Raw genomic sequence first — 26,618 nt, forward strand, 5'->3', positions numbered from 1 at the left:
TGCAATAAATCTACCTCTTGGACAGAGGGCTATCTTGCCAGTTTATATATACCAAGTGACAGAGGTATATTCAGGGTGTGGAATAAATCTGGAAAATGAAGATTTGACTTAAAAATAACCGTATGTGCCCTGGCTGGTATGGCTCAGTGGATTGAGTACCAGCCTGCAAACCGAAAGGCTACTGGTTCAATTCCTGGTCAGGGCACGTGCCTGGGTTGTGAGCCAGGTCCACAGTTGAGGGTGTTAAGCAACCGATGGATATTTCTCTCCCTCCCTTTCTTCTTCCCTTCCCCCTCTCTAAAAATAGATAAATAAAATCTTTAAAAAAATAACCGTATGTAATTCTAGGAGAGACTGTACTTATTCTAAGTTTTTACTGTCTTTGTGTAAGACCAAAACTCCCTTAGTTGCCTTTCAGAAAGTCAAGGGAAGCTGGTGGGCATTTATTTTTAATCCAGTTAACTGCCTTGGTGCTGATGTGTACTCACTCAGGATTTTGAACACAGTGCTGGGCACGGTTCATCTTTTCCTTCCTGCGTAATTCATATCTTACACATCTGTCAGCAAGAAAGTTTTTATTACCCTGACGATAAGTTGATTATCTTGCTTATTTTAACAGATTTTTATATATTAGTGCTGTATATGGGCTTATTTATTTTCCTTAAAAAGCTGCCTTTTTTCTCCCCCATTAATTAGTTGGTGACAAAGTTCCTGCTGATATAAGGTTAACTTCCATCAAATCTACTACTCTAAGGGTTGACCAGTCAATTCTCACAGGTAAGAGTTACATGTTGGAAGGGCATTGAATTTCTGAAGCCTCTCTCAGATCCCATGCTAAGAGTCAGCTCTTGCCCCACTGTCCCTTTATCATACCCTGTCTTAATTCTAAGATATTTATTTCTTAAAGCTTTATCAATTAGACTTGCTAATATGTGGGGTTTAAAGGTATAATTTTAAAAAACTAAGTTGGCTTTCATCTCGTAAGGCCTCTGTTTATCTTTTATCAAAAATTAATTTTCACCAGAAATCACCATTACTTTTCTGTTTTTAAAAGGTCACTGATTCTTTCATTGGACAAATGCTCATCTCACATATAACATACTTTGCAGTAATCAGATGTACAATTAAGAAAACTTAGCACCCCCAAATTGTGAATGTTTTACAACCTGAAGTTCGCACAGATTTGCAATTGTTTAGAACATTTTCCCATTTTTGTTTAAAAAGGTGGACACTAGGGTGGAGGGTTCATATTAGCCAGAAGGAAGGTGGTTAGAAGATTAACTTAAACACAGTGCTAACCTGAATGAAATAGAAAATAAATACAAAATCCAAAGGTCATCAGGATTTATCTCATTTTCAGTTTTGAAAAGCAGCTGGTATCATAGCCATAGTGATACTAGTAATCTGGGTTCTGTATTTAGTTCTTTACAAGTAGTTCCCATTAGCAGCAATAAGGTGGGAGCTGATTAAACCACAGAATAAATGTATAGTTACAGTAATAAGGTAGAAAATGATACTTGAAAATACTCTAAATTTGGTTATTCCAGAAAATAAAGGTAATTGGCTAGAACTTTACTTGAAAATTAAGTTCCTTTATTTTGAAATTGTATGTATTTTAATTCTGATACTGCTCTGGAATTGGTTTATACTACTTTTACCGGTTTACCTCCTTTGAATGAATTGGGCCTTTTATCCTTTTACTTCTTAAAGCTTTATCAGTTAAGCTTTTTAGCTTGAGTGGGTGAGGGTTCCCAGGGTCTGGCGTACAGGTATCACAAAGATCTGACCATCCCTTCTGTGTCTCACCTGCTCAGGTGAGTCTGTCTCTGTCATCAAGCACACTGACCCTGTCCCTGACCCACGGGCTGTCAACCAAGACAAGAAGAACATGCTCTTTTCTGTAAGTACTTTATCAAATGAAAACAGTTTTTTGAGACATTCTCCGAGTTTTAAGTCTGTAGATGTTACTTTTTTCCCACTGCTTGCCTTCAGTGGTCAGACCTTAGAAAGTGTTGGCCATTGTTCTAAAGCGTAATCACAGTCTTCGTGGCCAGTGTCAGCCGTCAGAGAAAATCAGGAACTTTTAATGGTGGAATATGTGACCCAGATGTTTTTTTTTTGTTGTTTTAATTGGCAAGTTTTTGAGGATTAAAATAAAAAGATCAGGTCAGGCATCTTTAAACTCTTTATCTGTAAACATAGGAGAAAAGTAGGTTTATTAAGAAAAGCCTTAGCCTATAAAGGATGTTTTTAAAAATGGTGTGGATGATATCTGTATGAATTCACAATAAAAAGGTATGTTTAGAGAGAAAACAAATATAGCAAACCATTAATAATCAGTGAGTCTGGGTGAAAAGTCAAGTGGATGTGTACTGTACTATTTATTTAAGCTTTTCTGTTAATTTTTTCAAAATAAAAAGTTGGGAAATTTTTAGATTTTTGCTTGTTTGGAATTTGAAGTAATTCAAGTGGTGGGTTTTTGTGGGTTAGACTGGAAGCTTAAATACCCACAGTAAGTAAAGTACTGTTGAGTTACAATGGAAATGACGAAGCCGTATCATTCCAGCGCTGGGAACTGAGGTGCGGTGTGGAGAGAAGTCATATGCAAGTTCACTGAATTGGAATGCCAGTGCCTGAGTAGAGGTCCTCACGGTGGCCCATGGTGCTAGCTGTCCTCTTATTATAGGTGACCAAAAGTAGGGCCAGTTGAATCGAAGCCAGAGGTGGAGGATGCTTAGGGTTGAGAGCTCTGTGGAGTTTCAAAAAATCGAGAGTGCACAGGGGTGAGAGCCCTGCTCCAGTCCAGAGCTAGTCTGCATGCCAGGCTCAGTGTCATGAGTAGAGATCCAGGTGGGTCAGTGTAGAGCTGCTCCGGGGAGAGTAGGTACCACACAAGGTGGGCATCGGGGATAGAGGTGCCACACTGCCTGCACGAGTCACTGCTCATTATCAGAGTGGGGCGGCTGGTTCTCTAGTCAAGATCCATACGAGTCTGAGTTTACTAGTCAGTAGTTAAGTGGGTATGTGTTCATCCTGTAGTCAGTTCTCCTGTGTCTGTCGCAGGGTACAAACATTGCTGCTGGCAAAGCCATGGGAGTGGTGGTAGCAACTGGAGTTAACACTGAAATTGGCAAGATCCGGGATGAAATGGTGGCAACGGAACAGGAGAGAACACCCCTCCAGCAAAAACTAGATGAGTTTGGGGAACAGCTCTCCAAAGTTATCTCCCTTATATGCATCGCAGTCTGGATCATAAACATTGGGCACTTCAATGACCCAGTTCATGGAGGCTCCTGGATCAGAGGTGCTATTTACTACTTTAAAATTGCCGTGGCCCTGGCTGTAGCAGCCATTCCTGAAGGTCTGCCTGCTGTCATCACCACCTGCCTGGCCCTTGGAACTCGCAGAATGGCAAAGAAAAATGCCATTGTTCGAAGCCTCCCCTCTGTGGAAACCCTTGGGTGTACATCTGTTATCTGCTCGGACAAGACCGGTACACTTACAACGAACCAGATGTCAGCCTGCAGGGTGAGTGGGAGTGACCAGAGTCTTTCCTGTTGGTGTTTGTTTATTCCTCCTATGACTGGCCTCCTGCCACGAAAACCTTTGGTTTATCATTTGATACCTTTTCATGTGCTTTTAAAACAGATTGGCTTATATGAGCCCAAGGTGATCTCTAATACTTAGAGGAATTAGTCATTAAATTCCTAAAACTATTTCATGAAATAAAGGATACCTGGAGGATGTGCTTGTATTGAGGAGCTAACTGCAGGCAGCCTGTCGATGCTGGGGGGCTGCGCACCCTCAGTTCTCTGCTCCTCTGTCTCTGAGTGTGTGTGGAACAGACAAGTGTCAGAGTAAGGGTTCTACAGACAGCCGGTTCCCTTCCTACCTACTTAAAACTCTGACGGGTATTTCTATAACACAGGCAGTGATACACACTTTCTTGTTGAAAAGTAAATAGTTGCCTTTAACTTAGTTCTGTGTGTGTCATCCTTTCATAGGCTGTTTGACCATCACTTGGGGGTAAAATAAATTGTTCAAACCAGCTCTTACAAAAATGAAAACTAAGGAAATGTAATAATAATGATACAGCAAAATTAAGTTCTTTTGTATAATTTGATTCCCAGAAGTTTTACGTAAACAATTTTGTAGAAGTCAAAGTGTAATTTTCTAAAAGGTACACAGCTCGTGCAAATACTTAGCGGACCTATGTCAAAGATCCTGTCTGGCTTATTAATTAACAAGGGTGTCAGTAAGATGGTCAAACTGGTTATAAGAACATTTGTGGAAGTGTTCAAGATTAGAATAGAATTGCTCTATGTTGGATTACAAAAACTAGTTAATATTCTTCAGAGCAATAAAAAACTACTCTGTTATACCCTGGCTGAGTGGCTCAGTTGGTTGGAGTATCATCCAGTCCACCAGAAGGTTGCAAGTTCAGTTTCCCTGTCAGGGCACGTACTCAGGTTTTGGGTTTGATCCCCAGTCAGGGCACACATGGGAGGCAAGGGATCGGCGTTTCTCTCCCCCCTCCCCCCCTCCTCATTTCCCTCTCTCTCTCCTTTTCTTCTCCTCCTTTCTCTCACTCCAAAATTAATAAACATATCCTCAGGAGGATTTGAAAAAGCAAACCAAGTTATCTTTTCTATAGGATACAAATCCGCAACTTTACATAACATGAGCCCTTAATAGGGTGTGAAATACATTTTTCTAGAACACTAAATCTTTGCGTGGGCCTATTAAGTAATGCTTCTGAGGGACATTGAAAGGATGTGTGGTCAGTCTTCTTGGTCTTATCTTGAGATTTTGGAAAATGGTTTTCAGCATTGGAAGTTACTATTGTTTTTAGTAAAGTTAAACTTCCTGAATCTTTATTTTGCCTAATTTAAATTCATAATGATTTTTAGATACAAATACCCGTAACTCTTTATATAGTCCAAACCCAGATTTAAACTGAATTTGTGGGTGTCTGATAGAGACTGGGGTGTTCTGTCTCTCAAGTGGTAAGCTTCCGGTTTGCCATGGATTTTCCTAGTACGTGTAGTATTTGACCAAGCTAGTTAAGTCCTCATTCCTTGGAACCAGAAGATTTGGACAAATTGGCTAGAAGCTAGTTGGCGACTAAAAGCTGATTATTTTGAGGAGAGAAAGGGAATTTCATGTTACCTGGTTAGTATCCCCTAGCACACTGTTTAAATTTAGCCAAAAAGCTTTTAATTCCTTGTACTAGACCTTTCTATCTGTGAAAGTACACAGTCTGTGAGATTTTGACCTTTAAAAAAATCTAATTTCAAGGTTTTAGCAGCAAATCAGATTTCAAATTAAGAATAAAATAGATCCATAGTAATTTTTTCTTTTATTTTCTCCTAAATGGTTTGATATAAAATGTTTTCTTCCACTAAAGAAACAGCCTGCCTCTTTGTTCTGTCTTACCTCAGTCCAGAAAGCTGACACTGATCCCTATTCTATAGGTTTCTTGCAGTGGATTTGCATAACTGCCCTTGAACTAGGAACACTTGCACTGTGTGGTTCCTAAATGGTTTACTTGCTTATAATGTAAAATGCTGAAGGGCATTTATATTTACTTAACGTGCATTAGAAGTTTGAAAGTGTTAGAATATTTTGGACTCCAGTGTAGACTCAGAGTTTCGATTTTTATAAGCAGTATCCTTAAAGACATGGTGTGGTGTGTAGCAGTAACACTGCCAGCTTGCTTTGCTGCTGCTTAGTGCAGTTCCTTTGATTTTCACGTGACTTTGTTTGAATCATGGGCATCCTGCTCAAGAGGTTAGAAAACTAAGGCTCTGAGAAGCTGTGCCTTGTCTGAGGATCACACAACTTTGAATACAAAGGTTAAGTTGGATTTTCTTAATAGGAAGGATTGGTAGTTAGACTTGATCCTCTCTCTTTCACTCAGTAATTGTGTGACCTTGAGCACATCTTTCAACCAATCTGGCCTTTTTGTTACCTCTTCTGTAAAATGTCAGACATCTTTGGTAAGAAGCTTCTGACAAGCTTTCTTTTTTAGTTTATCTGTTAGAAAAAAATTGTAGGAGTTGGTGAATCGTGGTGCATGTGATCTTGGAAATGAATCTTTTCCTCCTTTGACACTCTGGTATATGTGTTGGAACTAGAGCCTTTTATCAGGGGTCGTGACTGTTTTAAACCAATTATATACTTTGATTTAAAAAAAACATTTTATATGTCTTACGGCATTAGTTCAGTTCCAAGGTTGTTTTAGTTCTTAGTATACTTTGGAAGTTTTAAAAGTACGTGCTGTGTAACAAGCAAATCTTGTGAGTCAAAAGGTGTTTTAAAATAAAGATGAGTTGATTCCCTTATTGAATATGAGTTGAGATGCTCTGAAAAGATGTTTTAAAAGCATAACATAAACTCTTACTTGAGTTTAAAATTCCTTATTGAAAAATGGTTTGGTCATATTCTCCATATTTCAAAGAGATTTTTGGCATGATCAAGTATGGTTGAATTATCACTTTATGTGTGGTCTTGATTCCTTCCTTCCTTCCTTCCTCACACAAATCTTAGTTTTCCCAACTGGGCTTCTGAATCATAATTAGAAAGCAAATTAAAAAAATCCATCTTCAAGAAACTAGCTTGTGTCACCTTACTACGCCATAAAAGTAGGAATTCTTTTCTGAGCTTGCTTCCATCTGTATTTTATTGTCTTGGTAACATCAGTTCATCCAGCTCTGTGAGCTCCTTGCTGTAACATGTGATTATGTGGCTTCATAGAAAATGAGCTACTGCCACAGTAAAAATAAGTGGAAAGGAGCAGAGAAGCAATTTGTCTTCCTTGACTCAGGGAATGTTGATGCAACTCTGAAGCCGAGTTCATTCTGCACAAGCTTTTACTCTTAGCTCTAAGGCAAGCCTACCTAGTACCACCTCAGCCAGCTATTGGAAATGTGGGGTCCTGAGCACTCCAGAGGACCCATAGTCCTCGTAACTCAGGTGTCAGGTAGGTTCTCTTCTGGGCCTCTGGTGCTGCTGCCGCTTAGTTACTCAGCGCCTCGGCGGTGCCGTTTCTCATACTGTTGTTAGGTGGGTGCGGGGGGCCACCTCAAAGGCCTCCAGTAGGAATTTTGGGGTGGTGCTTACACTGAGTTTCAGTGAACAAGTCTCATTGTTTTCTTAAATGAGAAAGGCTTTCTGTTTTAGCAAGAATTGTTTCATGTTCCCATAGCAGATTTTTTGAACCTTTTTAATACTTTTTTCTTCCGTAGATGTTCATTCTGGACAAAGTTGAAGGTGATACTTGTGCCCTGAATGAATTCACCATAACTGGGTCAACATATGCGCCTAGTGGGGAAGTGTGAGTAAACCCTCTTTATTGTTTAAAGGGTCTGCTATGCCAGTCTGGTGCTTGGACAGGTTTGTCGTGTGCCTAGAAATGCAAAGACAGCCTTCTGCATGTGACTCATGGCATCAGTTACTAGAGTAGAAAATTTTTGTGTACTTTGGAAGAAAAACACACGCTATAAGCTGGTGACCTTTTTCATCTTACTGAGCTCTTATTTGAAGCCTAAATTCTGAGTGGGGTTTCTGTTCTTTATTGATACCAGTGGTGGAGGAATTTCATGAGATAAGAATTTCTGGTGTTTATTGACTGATTGCTGATTTCAGAGACACATGTGGTTGTCTCCAGCATCAGACTTCTAAGAGCCATCATTCAGATTCTTTTGAATACTTGCCATTCTGTCGTCCACAAAATTCTATTTATATTTTAAAAAAATTAAAAGTCAACGGAGATGACCACACTGTGTTCTAAGAGTGTTTTCCTTTTGACAGGTATAAAGATGATAAACCAGTGAAATGTCATCAGTATGATGGTCTTGTAGAATTGGCAACAATTTGTGCTCTTTGTAATGACTCTGCTTTGGATTACAATGAGGTAAGTCTCCACAGAAATGAGAAGCAAGACCTGACTGTTCTCGTCTAGGGTGGGGTGGGTGGATGAAAACCCAGCCTTCCTTCCTCCCTTTGAAAGTAAGGGTTCCTGGTTTTTATTTCCCCTTTCCATTCAAGAGCCTGTCTTTATCGGAGTCTGCTGGACTAAGCCAAAGAGAGCTGAGAGACTTTCGTATGTCCTCTGCAGCCGAGCACTGTGGTCGCTTAACTAAGAGTGGACATGATGTTTCATCTGTTCATAGCTTGGTGCTAAAGTGAATACAACCAGGACAGAAAACGTTTCCTCAAAAGTATAGGGTATTGATCACAAGACGAGTAGCGTTATATCCTTGAGGACAAGCTGAGGCTTATAGGATTGTTTTCATGATGTTGAAGATAAAATAATAGAAAACTTAACCAAAAGAAAACCTTTTTTCCTTTCATTGTAAATACTAAGATAAGTCCTCTGGTTTCTGTCTAAAAGGCAGGCCAAGTCCTAGCAGAAACAGAATGTAAACTCTCTAGAGGACTGACCTGGGAGTCTAAATACTGTTTGAAACTTTATGAATTAATACTGTGATTGGTGGCTTCTTATAGTTCAGGGGAATAAGAAACCTAATTATTAGAATAAGACGAGACACACACCTGTGCTTTGAGTGAATTTTTAATGATCTGGATCATGGTTGTCCTCCTATGGAAAAGTCTTTATTTACGACAAGTTACTTGTTTATCACTTTTCCCTTTTTACACTTTCTATGTCTTTAACTAATACAGGCAAAGGGTGTGTATGAAAAAGTCGGAGAAGCTACAGAGACTGCTCTCACTTGCCTGGTAGAGAAGATGAATGTATTCGATACTGAATTGAAAGGTCTTTCTAAAATCGAACGAGCGAATGCCTGCAACTCGGTCAGTGTTAGAACTTGGTGTGTTGTTCATGCTGCCCATCACTCATGCCTCACATTCACTTTCTCACTACCTTGCCCTGCTAACTATCTACCTGATCTCCACACACGTGCAGTGTCTCCTTCCCCATATTCACTCTCAGGTAAAATGATCTGGCTTTCTATCTATCTGAAGAAAATAAAGGTAATCCATAGATTCCACATGCAGCCATCTTTGCCAGTAAGGTCCACCTCCTCCCGTGGTGCCGGGAGTGGACTGTCCTCACTCCTAGCAGAGGCCAGCTGCTCTTGTGCACTTGGCCCCATCCCCTCTCTCTTGCGTTATCAGTTTTCCATCTGCTAGAGCTTCTTCATCAGCACAGGAGACATCATAGTACGAACTCTGTCACAGAGCTTTCTTTCGACCTTATTTCCTCTTTTAGCACTGTAATTCTAATAGCACATTCAAAGTACATGAAGCAAAAACCGACAAAGATAAAAGTAAAAATAGACGAATCCATAAAGATACTTATTTTTAGAGAGAGGGAAAGGGAGGGAGGAAGGGAGAGAGAGAAACATCAATGTGTGGTTGCCTCTCATGTGCCCCCTACTGGGAACCTGGCCTGCAACCCGGGCATGTGACCTGACTGGGAATTGAATCAGCAACCTTTTTGTTGAAAGGCTCAATCCACTGAGCCACTCCAGCCAGGGCAGAGCTGGAAATTTTAATATACCTTTTTCAATAAGTGATAGAATAAGCAGATGAAAAATCAGTAAGGGTATGGAATATTTGAACTACATTAAATACACTTCACCTAATCCTTATTTCTGTTACGCTACTTGTAGTGTACACTTCAAATGCATAAGGAACATTCACCAGAATAAACCATATAGCTGGTCCCTGGAACAAGACTTAACAAATTATGCAAATGGTTGCTAACCACAATAAAATTAAACTAGAACTCAATAACAAAAAGATAATTAGCAAATTCCCCAAATATTCAAAGCTGGACAACCCTTTAAAATGACCCTTGGGCAAAAGAAGAAACCACAGTGGAAATGAGAAAACATTTTGAACAAAACAATATTGAAAACACACCACATGAAAACTGGAGGATGCAGGCAAAACAGTTTCAAGGTAAAGGTATGGCTTTAAGTGTACATGTTGGAAAAAGGTTAAAAATCAATGATATAAACCCCTCTCTGAAGAAAGTAGAAAACGAGCTATTACACAGGATCAGGAACCCATTATGAACAATTTATTTAGATAAATTTGACAAGTGTAGAATTGACAAATTCAGTAACACAACTTTCTAAATTGACACAAGAAAAATGGAACAATTTTATATCTGTTAAATTAACTATAATTCAAAATCTATCCCCACAAAAATTCTCAATGCCAAATTCTGTCAAACACTTAAAGAAAAAAAACAGTTCTGCATAGACTGTGAGAAAAAGGAGAATGAAACCCTTCTTGACTCCTTTGATAAGGCCAGGGGTGCCAAAACCTGACACGGATGTGACAAGAATAGGAAGTTACAAGCTAATATTTTTTTATATTAGAGATGTAAAGATTCTCAATACAACATTCTCAAATCTAGTAACATTAAAATTGTAACCTGTTGTATTCAAGCAGAATTACCCACAACTACAAGGTTAGCTTAACAAAGGTGAACTGGTGTGGTGGCAGTGGCGGAGGGTGCAAAGCCACATTGTCTGCCGCATCTGTTGTTGGTTGGTGACTAAATCCCTTAGCTTGAAGACAGCTTCATCGAAATTGAGGTATAGAATGATTCCAGACCTGTAACTACTCATCAAAGGGAAATAAGTAGCATTATGGAGCTTAAAGGTTGGGCATTGCCATGGCTGGTGTGGCTCAGTGGATTGAGCACTAGCCTGTAAACCAAAAAGTTGCTGGTTCGATTCCTAGTCAGGGCACAGGCCGGGCCCCCAGTTTGGGGTCTGCAAGCAGCAACTGTTCAATGTGTTTCTTGCACATGATGCTACTCTCCCTCTCTTCCCCCCTCTCCAAAAATAAACAAATGAAATCTTTTTTTTTTTTTAAGTGGAGTGTTAACTGTAATGACTACCACAAATAACAGCAGGACTGTGTAAGTGTCATCTAATAGTATCCCATGTATGTTCTATCCATAGGTCATTAAACAGTTGATGAAAAAAGAATTCACTCTAGAGTTTTCACGCGATAGAAAATCAATGTCAGTTTATTGTACACCAAACAAGCCAAGCCGGACATCAATGAGCAAAATGTTTGTGAAGGCAAGTACAGCAGGTTGCAGTTGAGATGTTCTTGCCAGAATTAGGATCCTGGATGAGCCGGTAAATATTATTGTTGATCTCCATCTGTAACATTTCCAGGGTGCTCCTGAAGGTGTCATTGACAGGTGCACCCACGTTCGGGTTGGAAGTACTAAAGTCCCTATGACCTCTGGAGTCAAACAGAAGATCATGTCTGTCATTCGGGAATGGGGTAGTGGCAGCGACACACTGCGATGCTTGGCTCTGGCTACTCACGACAACCCCCTGAGAAGAGAAGAAATGAACCTTGAGGACTCTGCCAACTTTATTAAATATGAGGTCAGCTAATGAAAAGTTTTTTCACCCACACCCTGCCCATTCATTGTGTTCAAACAGCACTCCTTTGGTAAAAGGTCATATGAGTCTTGCTTTTGCCAAGGGAGAGGTGTGGTTACTTATTTTTCTGCAGGCCAAATGCATCACCATTATAATTTAGGTTGCTCCTTCAAACATTCATAGTTAACAGTTTAATGATCTGTTATTTTCAAAGTAGACTGATCAGAACTTGAGCTAAACAAACTTGTAAAACCTATTTTGTAACATATCTCATGTAAATTAAGATATTTTAAAAATTGGGAATATTTTTGAAGCATTCATTAGTTATTGAAGGTCAGAGTGTCCGCGTTGGGAGACTCCAAAATGCTCTTCATTCTTCAGAATGTTTTATTGCCCTCACTTCAGAATATTATTGCCGTCAAAGTTAAAGAATGATTTGATAGTAAGAGTGTAGGAGTTTTGTTTCCTATTACTTGGAATTCTATCAAGTGTGTATATTAATCATAGATAAGACTCAAAAGTTACAGAATTTAGCATAAGAAAATACAGAAACCTTAGCTCTTAATGTGTAGCTAGCCCAGTTTCACACCAGGGGGAAAACCAGAACTTCCTGTTTTAAAATAAGGTGATTCTCTTGCTGCAGACCAATCTGACTTTTGTCGGCTGCGTGGGCATGCTGGATCCTCCGAGAATTGAAGTGGCCTCTTCTGTGAAGCTCTGCCGGCAAGCAGGCATCCGGGTCATCATGATCACTGGGGACAACAAGGGCACTGCTGTGGCCATCTGTCGCCGCATTGGCATCTTTGGGCAGGACGAGGATGTGACAGCAAAGGCTTTCACAGGTCGGGAGTTTGACGAGCTCAGTCCTTCAGCTCAGAGAGATGCCTGCTTGAATGCCCGCTGTTTCGCTCGAGTCGAACCTTCCCACAAGTCTAAAATTGTAGAATTTCTTCAGTCTTTTGATGAGATTACAGCTATGGTGAGTATCTTTGGACATGTACAAATTTTGACCTTTACTTTTTGTAGTAATAGCTCCCAGATTTGGAATTTCCTGGGTTTTGTCAGGATCTGGGCTGTTTCTGTAGGACTCTGTTACCAGTAGTTGGCTGTGAGTTGCATGTGAGGAAGATTCTAGAATAGGTTTAAAACCCGGGAGTGCCTGCTGGACCAGTCGCAGGGGAAGCACTTAGTGATGTCGGGTTCCCTTTCAGACGGGGGATGGTGTGAACGATGCTCCTGCTCTGAAGAAGGCCGAGATTGGCATCGCCATGGGTTCCGGCACCGCCGTGGCTAAAACCGCCTCCGAGATGGTCCTGGCCGACGACAACTTCTCCACCATTGTGGCCGCTGTGGAGGAAGGACGGGCAATATACAACAACATGAAGCAGTTCATCCGCTACCTCATCTCCTCGAATGTCGGGGAGGTTGTCTGGTAGGTCCCTGTGGCGAGTCTCTTGTATCCCTTTAACATCGGCTTGTGCTGACTAGTTTTCCACATTTGTTCTTCCTGTGGCAGTGGCTCTGGTCTCTATGCACCAGGCGGGAGGGAGGGCTGAGCAAGGAGGAGGAAGCCCTTGTGAAGGAGGAGGGCTGTCTGCAGCTGCCTTTGACATAGGAATGAGTTTAAATCAACCATATAAAGTAACAGAATTCTTGGCTTTCTGAAAGTTAACGGTAATTTGAAATTGGGTGTAAAGTTTCAGTTGCCAGAAATGTTATTTCAGGTATTCATTGTTGCTGTCCACCATGGTGATGCTCTTTGGATAGTGGCAAAAAGTAACTCGAAATCTCTCTTCTTTCCTTGGGGGGAAACAGTATTTTCCTGACAGCAGCCCTTGGATTTCCTGAGGCTCTAATTCCTGTCCAGCTGCTCTGGGTCAACCTGGTGACAGATGGCCTGCCTGCCACCGCGCTGGGGTTCAACCCCCCTGACCTGGACATCATGAATAAACCACCCCGGAACCCAAAGGAACCGCTCATCAGTGGGTGGCTCTTTTTCCGTTACCTGGCTATTGGCTGTGAGTAGTTTGTTTTTTGTTGTTGTTTTAATATTGTTGATTTAGAACCAAAATATATGTGGACCAGAATTTTGTATATTTATCTCTCGCAGGCACATTTTTCTTCTGCCTCTGTATTAGGATAGCAAAAAGTGGAGGCTGCCCTCTTACGGTTTAATGAGCTGTATACTGAGTTTACAGCAAAGTTACTCCTTGTTTTAGCATCCTCATCCTTGGACCTTTGTGAATGAGATTTTCAGATTTAATTCAGGGGCAGAGGGATACGGGGATGACTCAGGCTTCATATCACCAAGATATAAAATGAAGTTTTTTTCCCCGAGTGAGAACAGGACCCTGTGTGCTTATCAGCAGTAGACGGTAAAGGCGTGGAGCCCGGCCACAGGTCATACTCTTCCACAGTCATCACCTAGGAAACCTCATCCTCCTGCCCCAGGTGCTAGTTCTCTTCCCCGCTTCATAGGTTAGGAAGGGGAGCCCCAGCGAGGTTAAGTAACTTCCCTGGGGTTCCATGGAAAGGTGACTTACAACCCAAAAAGCACAGCCTAGCACAATGTGGGCAGGCTCTCAGCCAGTCAGTTCCCCTCCACCGTGAACAGCCGCTCACATGCCCTTCCGCAGGTGCTCTAGAAAACAAGTGACGGCATGCTGTACAGCCCTGTGTGCTGAATTTTGTCTTTCTGTATTTCTGTTTGTTGGCTAATTCCCACATCAGGACCATACCCCTGCCTTATCTCTGGGCAGCAGCTGCCTGCTGCTCCGTTGTAATAGCCAGGGTGTGTGCACTTTTATTCTTTTGGTGGCTGTTACTACCCAGGTAGAACATCCCCTTATTTTTGAGTCCCTGTGTTCCCCACTACCCCTTGTTGCGTCTTTGTAATAAGACGCAAATTCTAGATTCTAGATTAATTGACGGGGCGGGGGGTCGTGCGGAATCACCTTCAGGCATTGCTGTGTTGCTCAGTGTTCTGCACTAGCTGCTTTTCCTTATAAAGGTTCTGCCAAGCCTTTGATAGAGCAATAAATTAGTGTACAACTGATAGCATCAGCCTGTCTGAAAGACCACGGATGGTCCTGCCAAACAGCAAGGCTTTGTGTGGAGGACACATACCTGCAGCCTTTAATGTGTACTGGCCGCGGACTAAAGCAGGGCACTGCAAGGGTCCTACCAGTGCAGTAGGACTGACTCTTCACGAATTTCGGAGTGAAAGTTGCCTGGTTCTTCTGTACCGCAGACCCCTGTCCTTGCAGAAGCCCTCAGTCCAGCTGTTTTTGCACAGGCAGCTTAGTTACTGTTGACATGCCTCATTCATCTGTCCTGGGGAATAACAGTGGCCCACGGGGCAGGAGCTGCAGTGAGCACTGCAGGCTGCAGACCCCACATGTGTCAGTGTTGCGATGTTTATTCCCAGGTTATGTTGGTGCTGCTACTGTGGGTGCTGCCGCGTGGTGGTTCATTGCTGCTGATGGCGGTCCAAGAGTGTCCTTCTACCAGCTGGTATGTAAGCTGTCTTCCTTTCTATGCCTAGGTGCACGGTGTTGCAAGACCTCACCAACAAGGTTGTCCTTGAGCTTTCTGTGTTTTGGTTGGCTGTCAGGTAATCTTAAGGCTCGAACAATCTGCAGTTGTATCTAAGATTATTATGAAGGACTCAGCTTCTCTGGAAAATGGGGTGGGGGTCTTGTGTGGGTTTGTGTTCTGTGCTTAGTATGGAATTGGTGTGTGGACTTAAGACAATGTATTTGGCTAATCAGGAACTTTATTGGGTTTTTGCTGCAGAGTCATTTTCTACAATGTAAAGAGGACAACCCAGACTTTGAAGGAGTGGATTGTGCAATCTTTGAATCCCCGTACCCAATGACAATGGCACTCTCTGTTCTAGTAACCATAGAGATGTGCAACGCCCTGAACAGGTGAGTCTTCTCACCTGAGAGAAGTCTCAGTGAGTCTTCTTGGCAGGCTGGGCTGAAAGCTTCGACAGCCAGGGCACTGTGGGACTGCGTGTGTCGTGGTTGACTGAGGACCACAGGAAAGCTCTTCCTTTCCAAAAAGAAAGGAGATCAAACAGCACTGGCTTCTGAAGCATAAGCGTCATCATCTCCAGGAAGTTGTGGGCATGTTTAGCCACGTATTCCTTGACAGAAAGTGGAGGACAAAAAAAGGGACTTCAGTACCCCCGTATGCCAGTGCCCACGGGGAAGGAAGGAAGGAACTTTTTCCCTTTAGCATTGTGACAAGTGGTACCGACCAATTAAGCTAGTGACAAAAATGGAAGTTTCAAAAATAACCTAGGTGTCAAGGGCAAGCGAGCTGCTTTGAGCCCAGTGACATGGATTCTGCTGTGCTGAGGCCTAGATTTAAAATTGGAAGTTGCCCTATATCTGAACATTTTCCCCTGAATTTGCCTCAGTAGAAACTTTATCCAAGTAGAATTAGGTCAGTAGGTAATGCCAAGTTTGCTGCCACTTACGAAGCATAGTCCTGAGAAACAAGTCCTATTACTTGTGACACGTACCTTTTTGTTAGACCTGTTTTTGCGTACCTCTCCCCCCTTCGTGTTCTGCAGCTTGTCTGAAAACCAGTCCCTGCTGAGGATGCCCCCCTGGGAGAATATCTGGCTCGTGGGTTCCATCTGCCTGTCCATGTCACTGCACTTCCTGATCCTCTACGTGGAGCCCTTGCCAGTAAGCAGTGGGAGGGATGCGGGCTGGGGCCTGGCTGCCTTGCCAGCGAGTCTGGGAGCTTGACCAGGCTTCTCTGGGTTCCTTTCAGCTTATCTTCCAGATCACACCACTGAATTTGACCCAGTGGCTGATGGTGCTGAAAATCTCCTTGCCTGTGATTCTAATGGACGAGACACTCAAGTTTGTGGCCCGCAACTACCTGGAACCTGGTAAAGAGTGTGTGCAGCCTGCCACCAAATCCTGCTCGCTCTCGGCATGCACCGATGGGATTTCCTGGCCGTTTGTGCTGCTCATAATGCCCCTGGTGATCTGGGTGTATAGCACAGACACTAACTTTAGTGATATGTTCTGGTCTTGACTGACAGTTTTACATAAAGAAGATGTTTAACTTAATCAATTAATTTTTTATTGTTTAAAGCAACTGTCTTTCTGCTGAATTTTCACATGAACATATTGGCTGGTGAAGGAGGTTTCATACTCTAGATTTTGTTTTGCTTTTTCTGACTCCAGTGGGGCAAGATTTTCCTTTTTTATACACATAATTAAAGTGTCCATTGACATGTACAGAGAACTAACACTATTTTATGCAAATATTTTTTTGTAGATGAAAAAGCATGTACAGTGTTCTGTTTAATACTCATCCTTGTATAAAAAAAAAAGTTGAGCCAGCAGACATTGTCAGCAAATTAATTGGCAGCAGATTTTAGGAAATGAATGTGTGTGGTTTTTTCTAAAATGAAATAGCATGTATTGTGTCTTTTGCATGATCATCTGGATTTAATCTGAGATCACAGTCTGATTTTTATTCATAAGCCAATTTTTCTGCACTGGGCAGAGTACTGCTACCTCAGTCAGTATTTTTAGGTTTGCCACTCCCTCACCCCCCACCTTCACCCCCACCCCCTGGCCGCTCGGCTGCTTCTCCTTAGGGTTTCGATGGTTCTGTTTACATCAGTCTTAACCAGAGGTATGCCTGTTCTCTTGCTTGTGCAGAAAACATTGTTCCAGATTCAATTGACTGGGTTTCATATCCCCTCATGTAGCTTTTAAGGTTATTTATTTAAATGTCTAGTATATTTTATTGTAACAGACATTGTTTTGCCAACATTGCCTATTTCAGGGGCACTTCACAATCTAGTTTAAAAAAATAAAACATTTTAAATGGACAGAAAAATAACTGCCTTGTTTTTAACTCTTAAGTGGCTTAGCTTGAACTTATAGATGTGTTCAACTTAAGTTCTTAGCTCAGACCTTAGTTTTCACTGTGCTCAAGGGGAAGAAGGATCCTGTTCTGCTGCGTAGGTAGTTGTAGGAATTTTAGACTTTAATGTATAGACACTGTCACCTGTGACTCATGCAAGTCCCTGCTGGCCTGTGTAGCCTGGTGTAGAGAACATAAGGGCAAGTGTGTATGTGTGTGTGTGTGTGTGTGTGTGTTTTGTAAAATCTGTAAATAGCTCATGACCAAATGAACATATTGTATAGAACTATTTTTATTTGAATGTGGCACTAACCACCGCGGTCGTACTGTGAGGAATGTCTGCGCATGTTCCAGACCAGTCTCACCAGCCGTGTGTAAGTCATTAACAGTCCTGACTGTGGTGTTTCCCTCTGATGCCTTCCAACACCCATCACCTGATGTGAGTATCACTGGAATTCAGATGCGTTAGCCTGAGGTGACTGCCACCAGGGGAGCTCACGGTGTGGTGTCAGGCACTGCTGTGTTCCATGGCTGTCCCTGAGAGCAGCAGACTACCTGTGCACACCTGGGCTAGTTGGCTGCCTAAGACAGTGGCACAGATGTTGGGGAGGGCCAAGGGGAAGAGAAACTTGTTCTGATTTGGTCCTACTGACAGGCTGAGGGAGCTGCACCTTTGCTAGTGCTGATGAGGATTCACGAAAAGTTGTGAGTCTTTGTTACACAAAAAGTTTGATCTCTGTTAGCTGGAAGGACTCATCTCAGAACCTTGGTTCATTACAAAGCAAACAACTAGTGAAAGCAAGTAACCGAACCAGTGAACTCACGTATCCATAGGGTCTTCTTACATAGGCCACCTTTCTTCACCTTCTGGGTCACAGTTGAGACTTGTCTTCTCTCCCCAGGGTATGTTGAAGCACAGTTACTAGGGCACAGCTCTGTGTGGCCAGCAGCTCCCTCCCCAGCTGAGTGTTCTGGTGAAGGTCCTTGGGCCCTGGTTGCAGGCTCAGCCAGAGATGTGATGTCAGTGCTGGAAGTCTGGGGGACAGTTAATAGTATCAGGCAGGACAAGTGCTGTGGCCAAGATCAGAGGTCTGCGTGTAAGGAGGTGGAGGTGGACCATAGAGACTGAATGCAGAGTCCTGGCCTGGGTCGCTGAGGCTGCTCTGGGGGAATGAGGGGTTGGTTTGCTCTGCAGAGAACATGGGTAGTGGCGTAGGTTTTGCCAGGATTGGTTAGTTGTTTTTTCTTAGCATCATGAGGCGTAAAAAGAAATGAGCTGAGTGGATCAAACGCAAGGAGCGCATCTTGGCTACTCAAGTTAAAACAGGACAGAATGTTGTTGGGTAGTGTGCTATTCGGTGGAAACTGAACTAACCAAATAGTCACATTTTCCTGACTCAGTTCCTCTGCTCAGTGGCCTTTACAAAAACAAGCTGAATGCCGTGAGTTGCTCTAGGAGAGCAGCACAGCCCTGGGCTGGCGCTGCCTTGTGGTTTCTCAGCCTTGGCCCTGTCCAGCCCACGGAGGTGGTTAGGGCACCCACTTCCCTCAGGCCAGGCAGCTGGCAGTGGGGAACGCAGCCCCCAGCAGAGCGGAGTCCCTGTCTCTGCACCACTTCAGGCTTTGCCTCTGAAAAACAAGTCTGCGCAGGTGCCGCCTCAGTGGTTGTGTTGCTGTGGACACAGCCCTGGCCTCGGGTCTCCACCCAGCCCCCTCCTCACCAAGCAGGAAGGCACTGCTGACCTGCTCCTGTCACCGTCAGTAGCTGGATGGGGCGGCATCTTCCTCAGACTCCCCAGGCGGGTGTTGCCCTAGCAGCCCTTTCCCAGTGGGGGTTGGACTGTGTGCTGCCCCAGGCTCGCCTGGCCTCTCTCGTTCAGCTTTGCCAGGATTGGGCAAGCTCACACAGCCTTCCCCTCCCAGGGACACCCCTCCACAGCTCGCTCTGCCTTTCCAGGACAGGGAGTACTTTCTGTCGGGACAGCTGCATGAGCCCATGGACAAGCAGGGCCACTGCCAGCCCCACTCATAAGCAGCTGCTACCACAGAACCCTCAAAGTGGGGCCTCAGCCCCCTAGATGTCTGTGTGGTAGGCATCCCTCAGCAATATGAGGCCACGGGCGATAGTTCAGTGTCTGCCAAGCACCAATTCGAAGCCCAGAGCTTGCTGCACCTGCAGAGCTGAGGTGGCCTCTAATCTTTAAATTGAACCACCACATTCTGTCAAAGCCTGGCCCTCTGGCCTTCTTTCTTGGAAGGGAATGGCGATAAGTGGCCGAGGTACTAGGCAGGGCTGGGCCTGTGGCTCAGAGGCTGCCCCTGGCAGGACAGGGAGGAGGGAGCCGTAGGCCTGGCGCTGACTGCCACACTGCTCACTTCTGCTTCGTCTCCCCGCACTGCTAACCGAGACCTGTTCCTTCTTTTGCCCAGCTCGCTCCTGCTGCACCTGAAGTGACTAAGTGTCTGCCTGGTGGGATTCCCCTGAGAGCCAGGGGGTGGGGGACGTCACTTAGTAGCCAGGTGGTCTGTGTTGCTGAGCCAGTGCTTCTAGATGCTACTCTGTGTGGGCAGTGCCTCAGGGACAGTTTATCAGAAATGCAGGTCTTTCTTTGAATCTTAAAAGATCAAACCGAATGTTCCCTTTCATCTGTCACTACTACTTAGTCTTAAGTAGTTATTCTCGCAATTCCTCCCCATATTTCATAAAGCTGATTTCCTCTTTCTTTCCTTTTCAGCAATACTGGAGTAACCGCTTCCTAAGCCATTTTGCAGAAATGTAAGGGTGTTCGGTTGCGTGCATGTGCGTTTTTAGCAACACATCTACCAGCCCTCTGCATGATTGATGTTGGGAGGGAAAAGAAAAGTAGAAAAAGTCCCCAACTCCTTGTGTGTTATGTGGAGGAAATGTGTATTACCAATGGGGTTTTTAGCTTTTAAATTAAAATAATTACAAATGTACAATTTATCTTAATGAATCAGAAAACCTCTCCAGGGAATTTTGGTTTCTTTGCTGCAAGAAGAATGAGGTTCTGAAACCTTATCCAAGAACTTAGGCACCATCAGCCAAGTCTCTGTATTTCTCTGTGCAAAATGTCATAGCTTATAGAAATGTACAATATTCAATATTCAGTTGTAATGCATGCCTTCAGTTGTAAGTAGCCAGATTTCCCTATGGTGTCATTGAAACATGCTACTTTTTAATTGGCCCTGTACAGTTTTGCTTATTTATAAATTTTTTGAAAACACTACAGGTGTTGAATGGTTAAAATGTAGGTCTCCGGTTCATAACTTCAGTTATTTTTTGAGTGTGCAAACAGCTATTTTGCACTGTATTAAATGTAACTTATTTAATGAAATCAGAAGCAGTAGACAGATGTTGGTACAGTACAATTATTGTGATGCATTTATCTTAATATAAAATGCTAAAAGTCTATCACAACGCATGTTTGACTTTAGACTGTAAATAGAGATCAATTTATTTCTGTGCTGGTAACAAAAGCAGTGCACAGACATGGTCCATTTCAGGTAATAAATCTATTCTGCTTAAGTTCACAGTGTGGTGTTGCCTGTTTTGTTGGGGGTGGGGGGTGATGTGCACGAGGGCCTGCAGCTCTGAGCAATTGTGCCTTCATACGTTTGGAAGGAAGGGGTGACTTCTTGGACTTGACTTCCTGGCTAGGAAAGCAGAGGGCCTGCTCATGTGATGAGATTCATCAGGTGTCCTGGCCTGGCCCGGCCCTGCTGTCTCCCCCCAGGCCTGGGGAAGGCTGAGTGTGTCAGCAGTGGGGGCTTCAGGGATACTGGACGTGACTGAAAAGTCTGTAGCTTAGAGAGATGGTTCTACTACTGTTCAGATGCAAAATGTAAAATTCTGCTTTCCTATGGCTAATGTAGAAAATAGAACTGATGTAGTACTGAGGCAGGTCCTGAAATTCATGTATTTGATGGTCACTTATGGCTTATCTGCCAAAAGGTGGACATGAGTGGGGCTCTTCTCTATTTTCTAAAATCCCTAAGATAATTCTTTCATCGCTTAAAAAAACAGGGATGCAAGGATTGTTGGTTGATTCTTTAAACCTAAAAGGCCAGCCCTATCGACTCTACATACATGGAAAAATATTTAATAAAACTTAAAGAGTATCTATAACTCCCATTTTATAGCATGATGAAAACTAAGCCAAAAGTAATGAAACACCAGAACTACACTCACCGTCCACCACTGCCCACTACTTGGCACTGTTCCGAAGAGTCGTGGCCGTCAGAGAAGAGAAGGGGGAATGCCTAGGAGTAAACAGAAAGCATCGAGGGTCATTGGATCTCTGCAAACATCTGGTTCTTAGGAAAGTTTAATGATTATGGGGGGTGGGGGGTGACGACGAAAAGGGTACATAATTCCTATGTTAATGATACACGAAAATACCAGTAGACACTTGAATCAAACAGAAAGGTAGCATTTTGGCTTAGTAAGTAAAAGTTGGGTGGTTCATTATGCCAGTGGGCATCTTCAAAATGGAGATGGAGCCTTGGCTTGTGTGGCCCAGTGGATTGAGCACCTTGCCTGCGAACTGAAAGGTTGCCAGTCTGATTCCTGGTCAGGACATGTCCCTGGGTAGTAGGCCAGGTCCCCAAGGGGAAGCGTGTGAGAACCAACCAGTGTTTCCCTCCCTGGTTTGACCCTGCCAGCAAGTTAAAATCAATGAGGTATCATTTCATGCCCATCAACTGACCAAACAGTGGGACTTCTGATACCAAGGGTGTGGAAAGTGGGCCCTCCATTGCAGAACAAGTGGTGCCATCTGGTAAATTTGCAGGCACTGTTAGTATACAGCCCGGCAGGTCCACTCCTAGGTCTGCCTGAGAATTTCCCACACATGATGTTAATAAAAGTACTGGAGACAACCTAAATGACCAACAGCAGTAGCAGTAGGAAAACAGTTAAGTACATTTGAGGCCTGTTGAACTCACACTGCAGCAATGAAAATGAATAAACTGGAGGCACCAACAAGAGAAATCTCCCTGCACAGCGAGACCAAGGGCAGTGTACATCAAGTTCATAACATGCAAAACAGAACCACGTAATAGTCTCTCCTGTGGCCCGAGGGCCATTGCCCGTCTGTGCAAGAGCAGGTGTGCTAGAGTGTAAGTCAGTGCACAGCTTCCTTCATGAGAAAGTCCTGCTCGCACAAAAAAAGCTAAACTAAGCCGACAGTGGATTCACATTTGGGCACAGACTCCTCAGCTCCAAGTGGGCCAGTAGTAAACAGGTAAGAAGTTCAGACTTCCGCCACGATGGAGGCATAGGTGGATATGCCGTGCCTTCTCACACAACCAAATTTAGAGACAACTAAATATTAGCAACAGAAAACAGCCAGAACACAGAAAATTGAACTTTTCGGAAGTCCGTTAACAACAAATTCTTCAGCCTGACCGGTAAGGGGCAAAACCAGCAGCTGGTAACGGGATTGCACAGGAGGACTCGATCAGACGCACTCAGGCGCGCAGATCCCAGGCGCAGGGTTGGACCTAGTGAGCGACCAAGCGAGCCACCAGGTGAGCGACCTCGGGGGAGACAGCGGGGGAGCGGTGCTGCGTGTTGACTGTGGTCGCTCATTTGTGCGCGGGTGGACAGGCAAGGGAGTGGGCGGTTGGACCGGGCCCAGCGGGTCCCCGCGGCAAGCGGCAGTGGAGGGCACCGCCATTACCCTGCTCTGATCCCACCTCCACATACAGCGTCATAACCCAGCGACCCTGAGTGGCCCGGCCCAGGTGAACCACCTAAGGCACTGCTCCTCACCCAGCTGCACGAAACAGCAGAGGGAGCCGCCATTTCCCCGCTCTGACCACGCCCCCACATACAGCGTCACAACCCAGCGACCTGGGAGTCCAAGGCACCGCTTCTCACACTTAAAAGGCGCCAACAGACCAAAAATGTCGCAAGAAGATCTCAAAGCCCCAGAGCCCATAGATCTAAGCGATGAAGAAATAGCAAAACTCTCAGACGCACAGTTTAAAACACTGGTCATCAGGATCCTCACAGATCTGGTTGATTATAGCCACAAATTAGGCAAACATATGAAGGCGAAACTAACTGAAATGAATGGAATTGCACAGGACACCAATAGCGATGAAAAGGAAACTGGGACTCAAATCAATGGAGCGGACCAGAAGAAAGCAAATAATGGCCAAACAGAAAAGAGTCAAGAAGCAAGAATTCAAAGAAATGAGGAGAGTCTTAGGAACCTCCAGGACATCTTTAAACGCTCCAACATCCGAATTATAGGGGTACCAGAAGGGGGAAAGGCACAGCCACCAGTGGAAAACTTATTTGAACAAATAAAGGAGAATTTCCCCAATCTGGCAAAGGAAATAGACTTCCAGGAAATCCAGGAAGCTCAGAGAGTACCAAAGAAGTTGGACCCAAGAAGGAACACACCAAGGCACATCATAATTACATTAGCCAAGATTAAAATGAAGGAGAGAATCCTAGAAGCAGCAAGAGAGAAGGGGACAGTCACCTACAAAGGAGTCCCCATCAGACTGTCAGCGGATTTCTCAAAAGAGACCTTACAGGCAAGAAGGGGCTGGAAAGAGGTATTCCAAGTCATGAAATCCAAAGACCTACAACCAAGATTGCTCTATCCAGCAAAACTTTCATTTAGAATGGAAGGACAGATAAGGTGCTTCTCAGATAAGATCAAATTCAAGGAGTTCATCATCACCAAGCCCTTATTATATGAAATATTAAAGGGACTTATTGAAGAAAAAGAAGTTAAAGAAACATGAACAGTGAAAGGACAGCAAACTCACAGTTATTAACAACCACACCTAAAACAAAAGCAAACTAAAAGGACAGCTAGATCAGGAGTGGAAACATAGAAATGAAGATCTCAAGGAGGGTTAGCAAAAGGGGAGTGGGAGGAGGAGAAGGGGGGAGAAGGTATAGAAAATAAGTAGCATAGACAGTAGATAGAAAATAGAAGGGGGAGCAAGAATAGCATGGGAAATACAGAATCTAAAGGACTTGAGACACTTGGTCATAAACTAAAGGGGCGGTAATGGTGGGGATGGGGGGGTAGGGTGGAGGGGAATGAAAGGGGGGGATAGAACAACTGTAACAGCATAATCAATAAAATTTAAAAAAAATAAAGAAAAAAAATAAGTTAAAAAAAAAAAGTTCAAAGACACCAGGCATAAGGGAAGTGATAGGACAGTGCTTAGTTCAAAGGGGAAGGGAGGAGGGCAGGCGAGCTGGGCTGCACCTCTGTCAGTGAAGCTTGGGTGACAGTGTACGTAGGTGTTCATGGTGCCTGTTTGCACATCTGAGTTCTAAAAAGCAAACCAGGAAAGTGCTAGGAGGAAATGTGGAAGAAAAGCCTTCCCAGGCATGACACGAAATCCTGGAAGAAGAGCAATAAACTGACGACATAAAAAGGTAAAAATTCCAGAACTGAATATGCCTCTAGAGTTAGGAGAACAGATTTGCTCACAGATAATTAATTCCCTTCACATGATCGGCAAAGATGAAGGTTAGGATCCCGGTCTCTCTCCTCTTTGCAGTTGACACTAGGAAACAAGTACTCAGACTGGTGGTGAGACTATAAAGTGGCCCAATCTCTGGAGGGCAATTCGACAATATCTGTGATATTTTAAAATATCCATAACCTTTGGTCTGGCATTTTGGAGAAATCCTGACACCTGTTCACAAAAACCAAAATAATCCTGCAGTGCTGTTGTAGCCAAAGAATGGAAATGACCTGGATGCCCATCAGTAAGAAAGATGCTGAGTTAACAAAGAATATTGATACCATGGAATATTCCACAGTCCTCAAGAACAAGGGAGGTCTGTGCGAGGTGGCAGGGGATGATGTCTAACACACACCTGCCCCGTAAAATACTCACGGGCAGCGCAGTCTGTATAATAGTCTATCATTCATTCTTTTAAAAGATTTTATTATCTATTTTCAGAGAGAGGGAAAGAGAAGGAGAAAGAGGGAGAGAAACATCAGTGGGTGGTTGCCTCTCACACGTGCTGTAATGGGGTCCTGGCCCATAACCCAGGCATGTGCCCTGACTGGGAATCGAACCAGCAACCCTTTGGTTCGCAGCCTGCGCTCAATCCACTGAACCACACAAGCCAGGGCTGTCCATTTTTTTTTAAACTGGAGGAGGGTAACAGTCTCCAGCAGTGATGGCTGCTGGGAACACTGAAAACACCGTGACGCAGACAGCAGATGGCGGGAACCAGGTTTCCCACTGCTGGGGCGACCCACGCAGCAGTGAATGAAAGTTAAGACACCAGGGTAAACTCGTGCTTAGCTTGACATACACGGTTCCACACAGGACTATTCCTGGTTGTGTGCATGTGAACGTGCATTTCCTTGCACTCTCAACTGAGGGGCGAGAGGCGAAGACAGAGGCAATGAGCACTGAAAGGTCGCCCGTTCGATTCCCGGTCAGGGCACAGGGCTGGGTCACAGGCCAGGTCCCCAGGTTGGGGCGTGTGAGAGGCAACCCATTGTTTCCCTCTCACATCAGTGTTCCTCTCCCTTTCTTCCTCCCTTCCCCTCTCTCTGAAAATAAGTAAAAACCTTAAAAACCAAAAAAATAAAAATAAAAAGCAAGAATCCCAACAAATCACAAAGGAACAAAAACAATCAGCTCAGACTTAGTATAGTGAACTCAGAAAGCTAAATGCAAAGAGAAATCTTAAAGGCAGCAGAGGCAATAGGAAGGCATCACCGTTGAAGGAGTGACAGGTGTCACTGTTGACCTCACAGCGGGGGCCCAGGGACAGTAGAATGACAGCCTCAGGTGCTGAAAGAAATGACCAGCAATCTAGAAGCCCAAACCTGGATAGACAGTGTTTAAAGAACCCGGGTAAAATAAAGATATTTTCAGACAATTCTTCACTGGCAGACTCCCGCTGAAGGAAATTCTGGAAGGACACAGGAGTAAATAGTAGGGGTCACGTGAAGGCCTCAGCCAGGCAGGAGCAGGCAGAGGTCCTGGCTGGTGTCAGACCTAATCGCGTGGGTCTCACGTAACCAGAGGCAAAACTAACAAAGCCACAGAAGGAAAAAATGAAAGAAACCTAAAAAAGCAAACAGGATACTAGGAGATGCCAGAGCCAATGCCAAATGTAACGAATAACACCGTAAGAATTTATTAAATATGTTCTATTTCTGAAGGAGCGTGACCCGGACGGTCCCGTTGGGAAAAGCAGCCTATGTTTCTCACGTGAGTCCAGCTGCCGGAAGACACACAAACGTGTCCAGCAGGCAGCTGGGAAGTGTTGGGAAGTTGAAATTGGAAGGATGTCACAGGCGAAAGATG

General features: G+C 43.9%; 2 protein-coding genes across 3 annotated transcripts in view; one reads left to right on the forward strand and one right to left on the reverse strand.

The window, feature by feature from the left end:
* The window catches only part of ATP2A2 (ATPase sarcoplasmic/endoplasmic reticulum Ca2+ transporting 2), a 53,373-nt gene extending 32,536 nt beyond the window's left edge, over positions 1–20,837 (forward strand). The window contains exons 6-21 of one of the 2 annotated variants that reach the window (XM_053669836.1): positions 697–777; positions 1,815–1,900; positions 3,064–3,528; positions 7,248–7,336; positions 7,813–7,915; positions 8,686–8,817; positions 10,947–11,069; positions 11,169–11,387; positions 12,028–12,363; positions 12,596–12,816; positions 13,200–13,402; positions 14,812–14,897; positions 15,180–15,313; positions 15,967–16,084; positions 16,173–16,293; positions 20,021–20,837. In XM_053669836.1, the coding sequence (XP_053525811.1) occupies positions 697–777; positions 1,815–1,900; positions 3,064–3,528; positions 7,248–7,336; positions 7,813–7,915; positions 8,686–8,817; positions 10,947–11,069; positions 11,169–11,387; positions 12,028–12,363; positions 12,596–12,816; positions 13,200–13,402; positions 14,812–14,897; positions 15,180–15,313; positions 15,967–16,084; positions 16,173–16,293; positions 20,021–20,034 (2,531 nt within the window). In that variant the 3' untranslated portion in view covers positions 20,035–20,837. Of the gene's footprint in view, positions 1–696; positions 778–1,814; positions 1,901–3,063; positions 3,529–7,247; positions 7,337–7,812; positions 7,916–8,685; positions 8,818–10,946; positions 11,070–11,168; positions 11,388–12,027; positions 12,364–12,595; positions 12,817–13,199; positions 13,403–14,811; positions 14,898–15,179; positions 15,314–15,966; positions 16,085–16,172; positions 16,968–20,020 lie in introns of those variants that run through there. The other variant, XM_037144655.2, reaches the window with a different exon arrangement.
* A 658-nt stretch (positions 20,838–21,495) lies between these two features.
* ANAPC7 (anaphase promoting complex subunit 7) overlaps positions 21,496–26,618 on the reverse strand; it is a 30,624-nt gene continuing 25,501 nt past the window's right edge. The window contains exon 11 of the mRNA XM_037144684.2: positions 21,496–21,566. Coding sequence (XP_037000579.2) covers positions 21,512–21,566 — 55 coding nt within the window. The 3' untranslated portion in view covers positions 21,496–21,511. The remainder of the gene's footprint in view (positions 21,567–26,618) is intronic.

This window comes from Artibeus jamaicensis, unplaced genomic scaffold (assembly GCF_021234435.1).
Source record: "Artibeus jamaicensis isolate MK-2021 breed Jamaican fruit bat unplaced genomic scaffold, CSHL_Jam_final contig_525, whole genome shotgun sequence".
Lineage (NCBI taxonomy): Eukaryota > Metazoa > Chordata > Mammalia > Chiroptera > Phyllostomidae > Artibeus > Artibeus jamaicensis.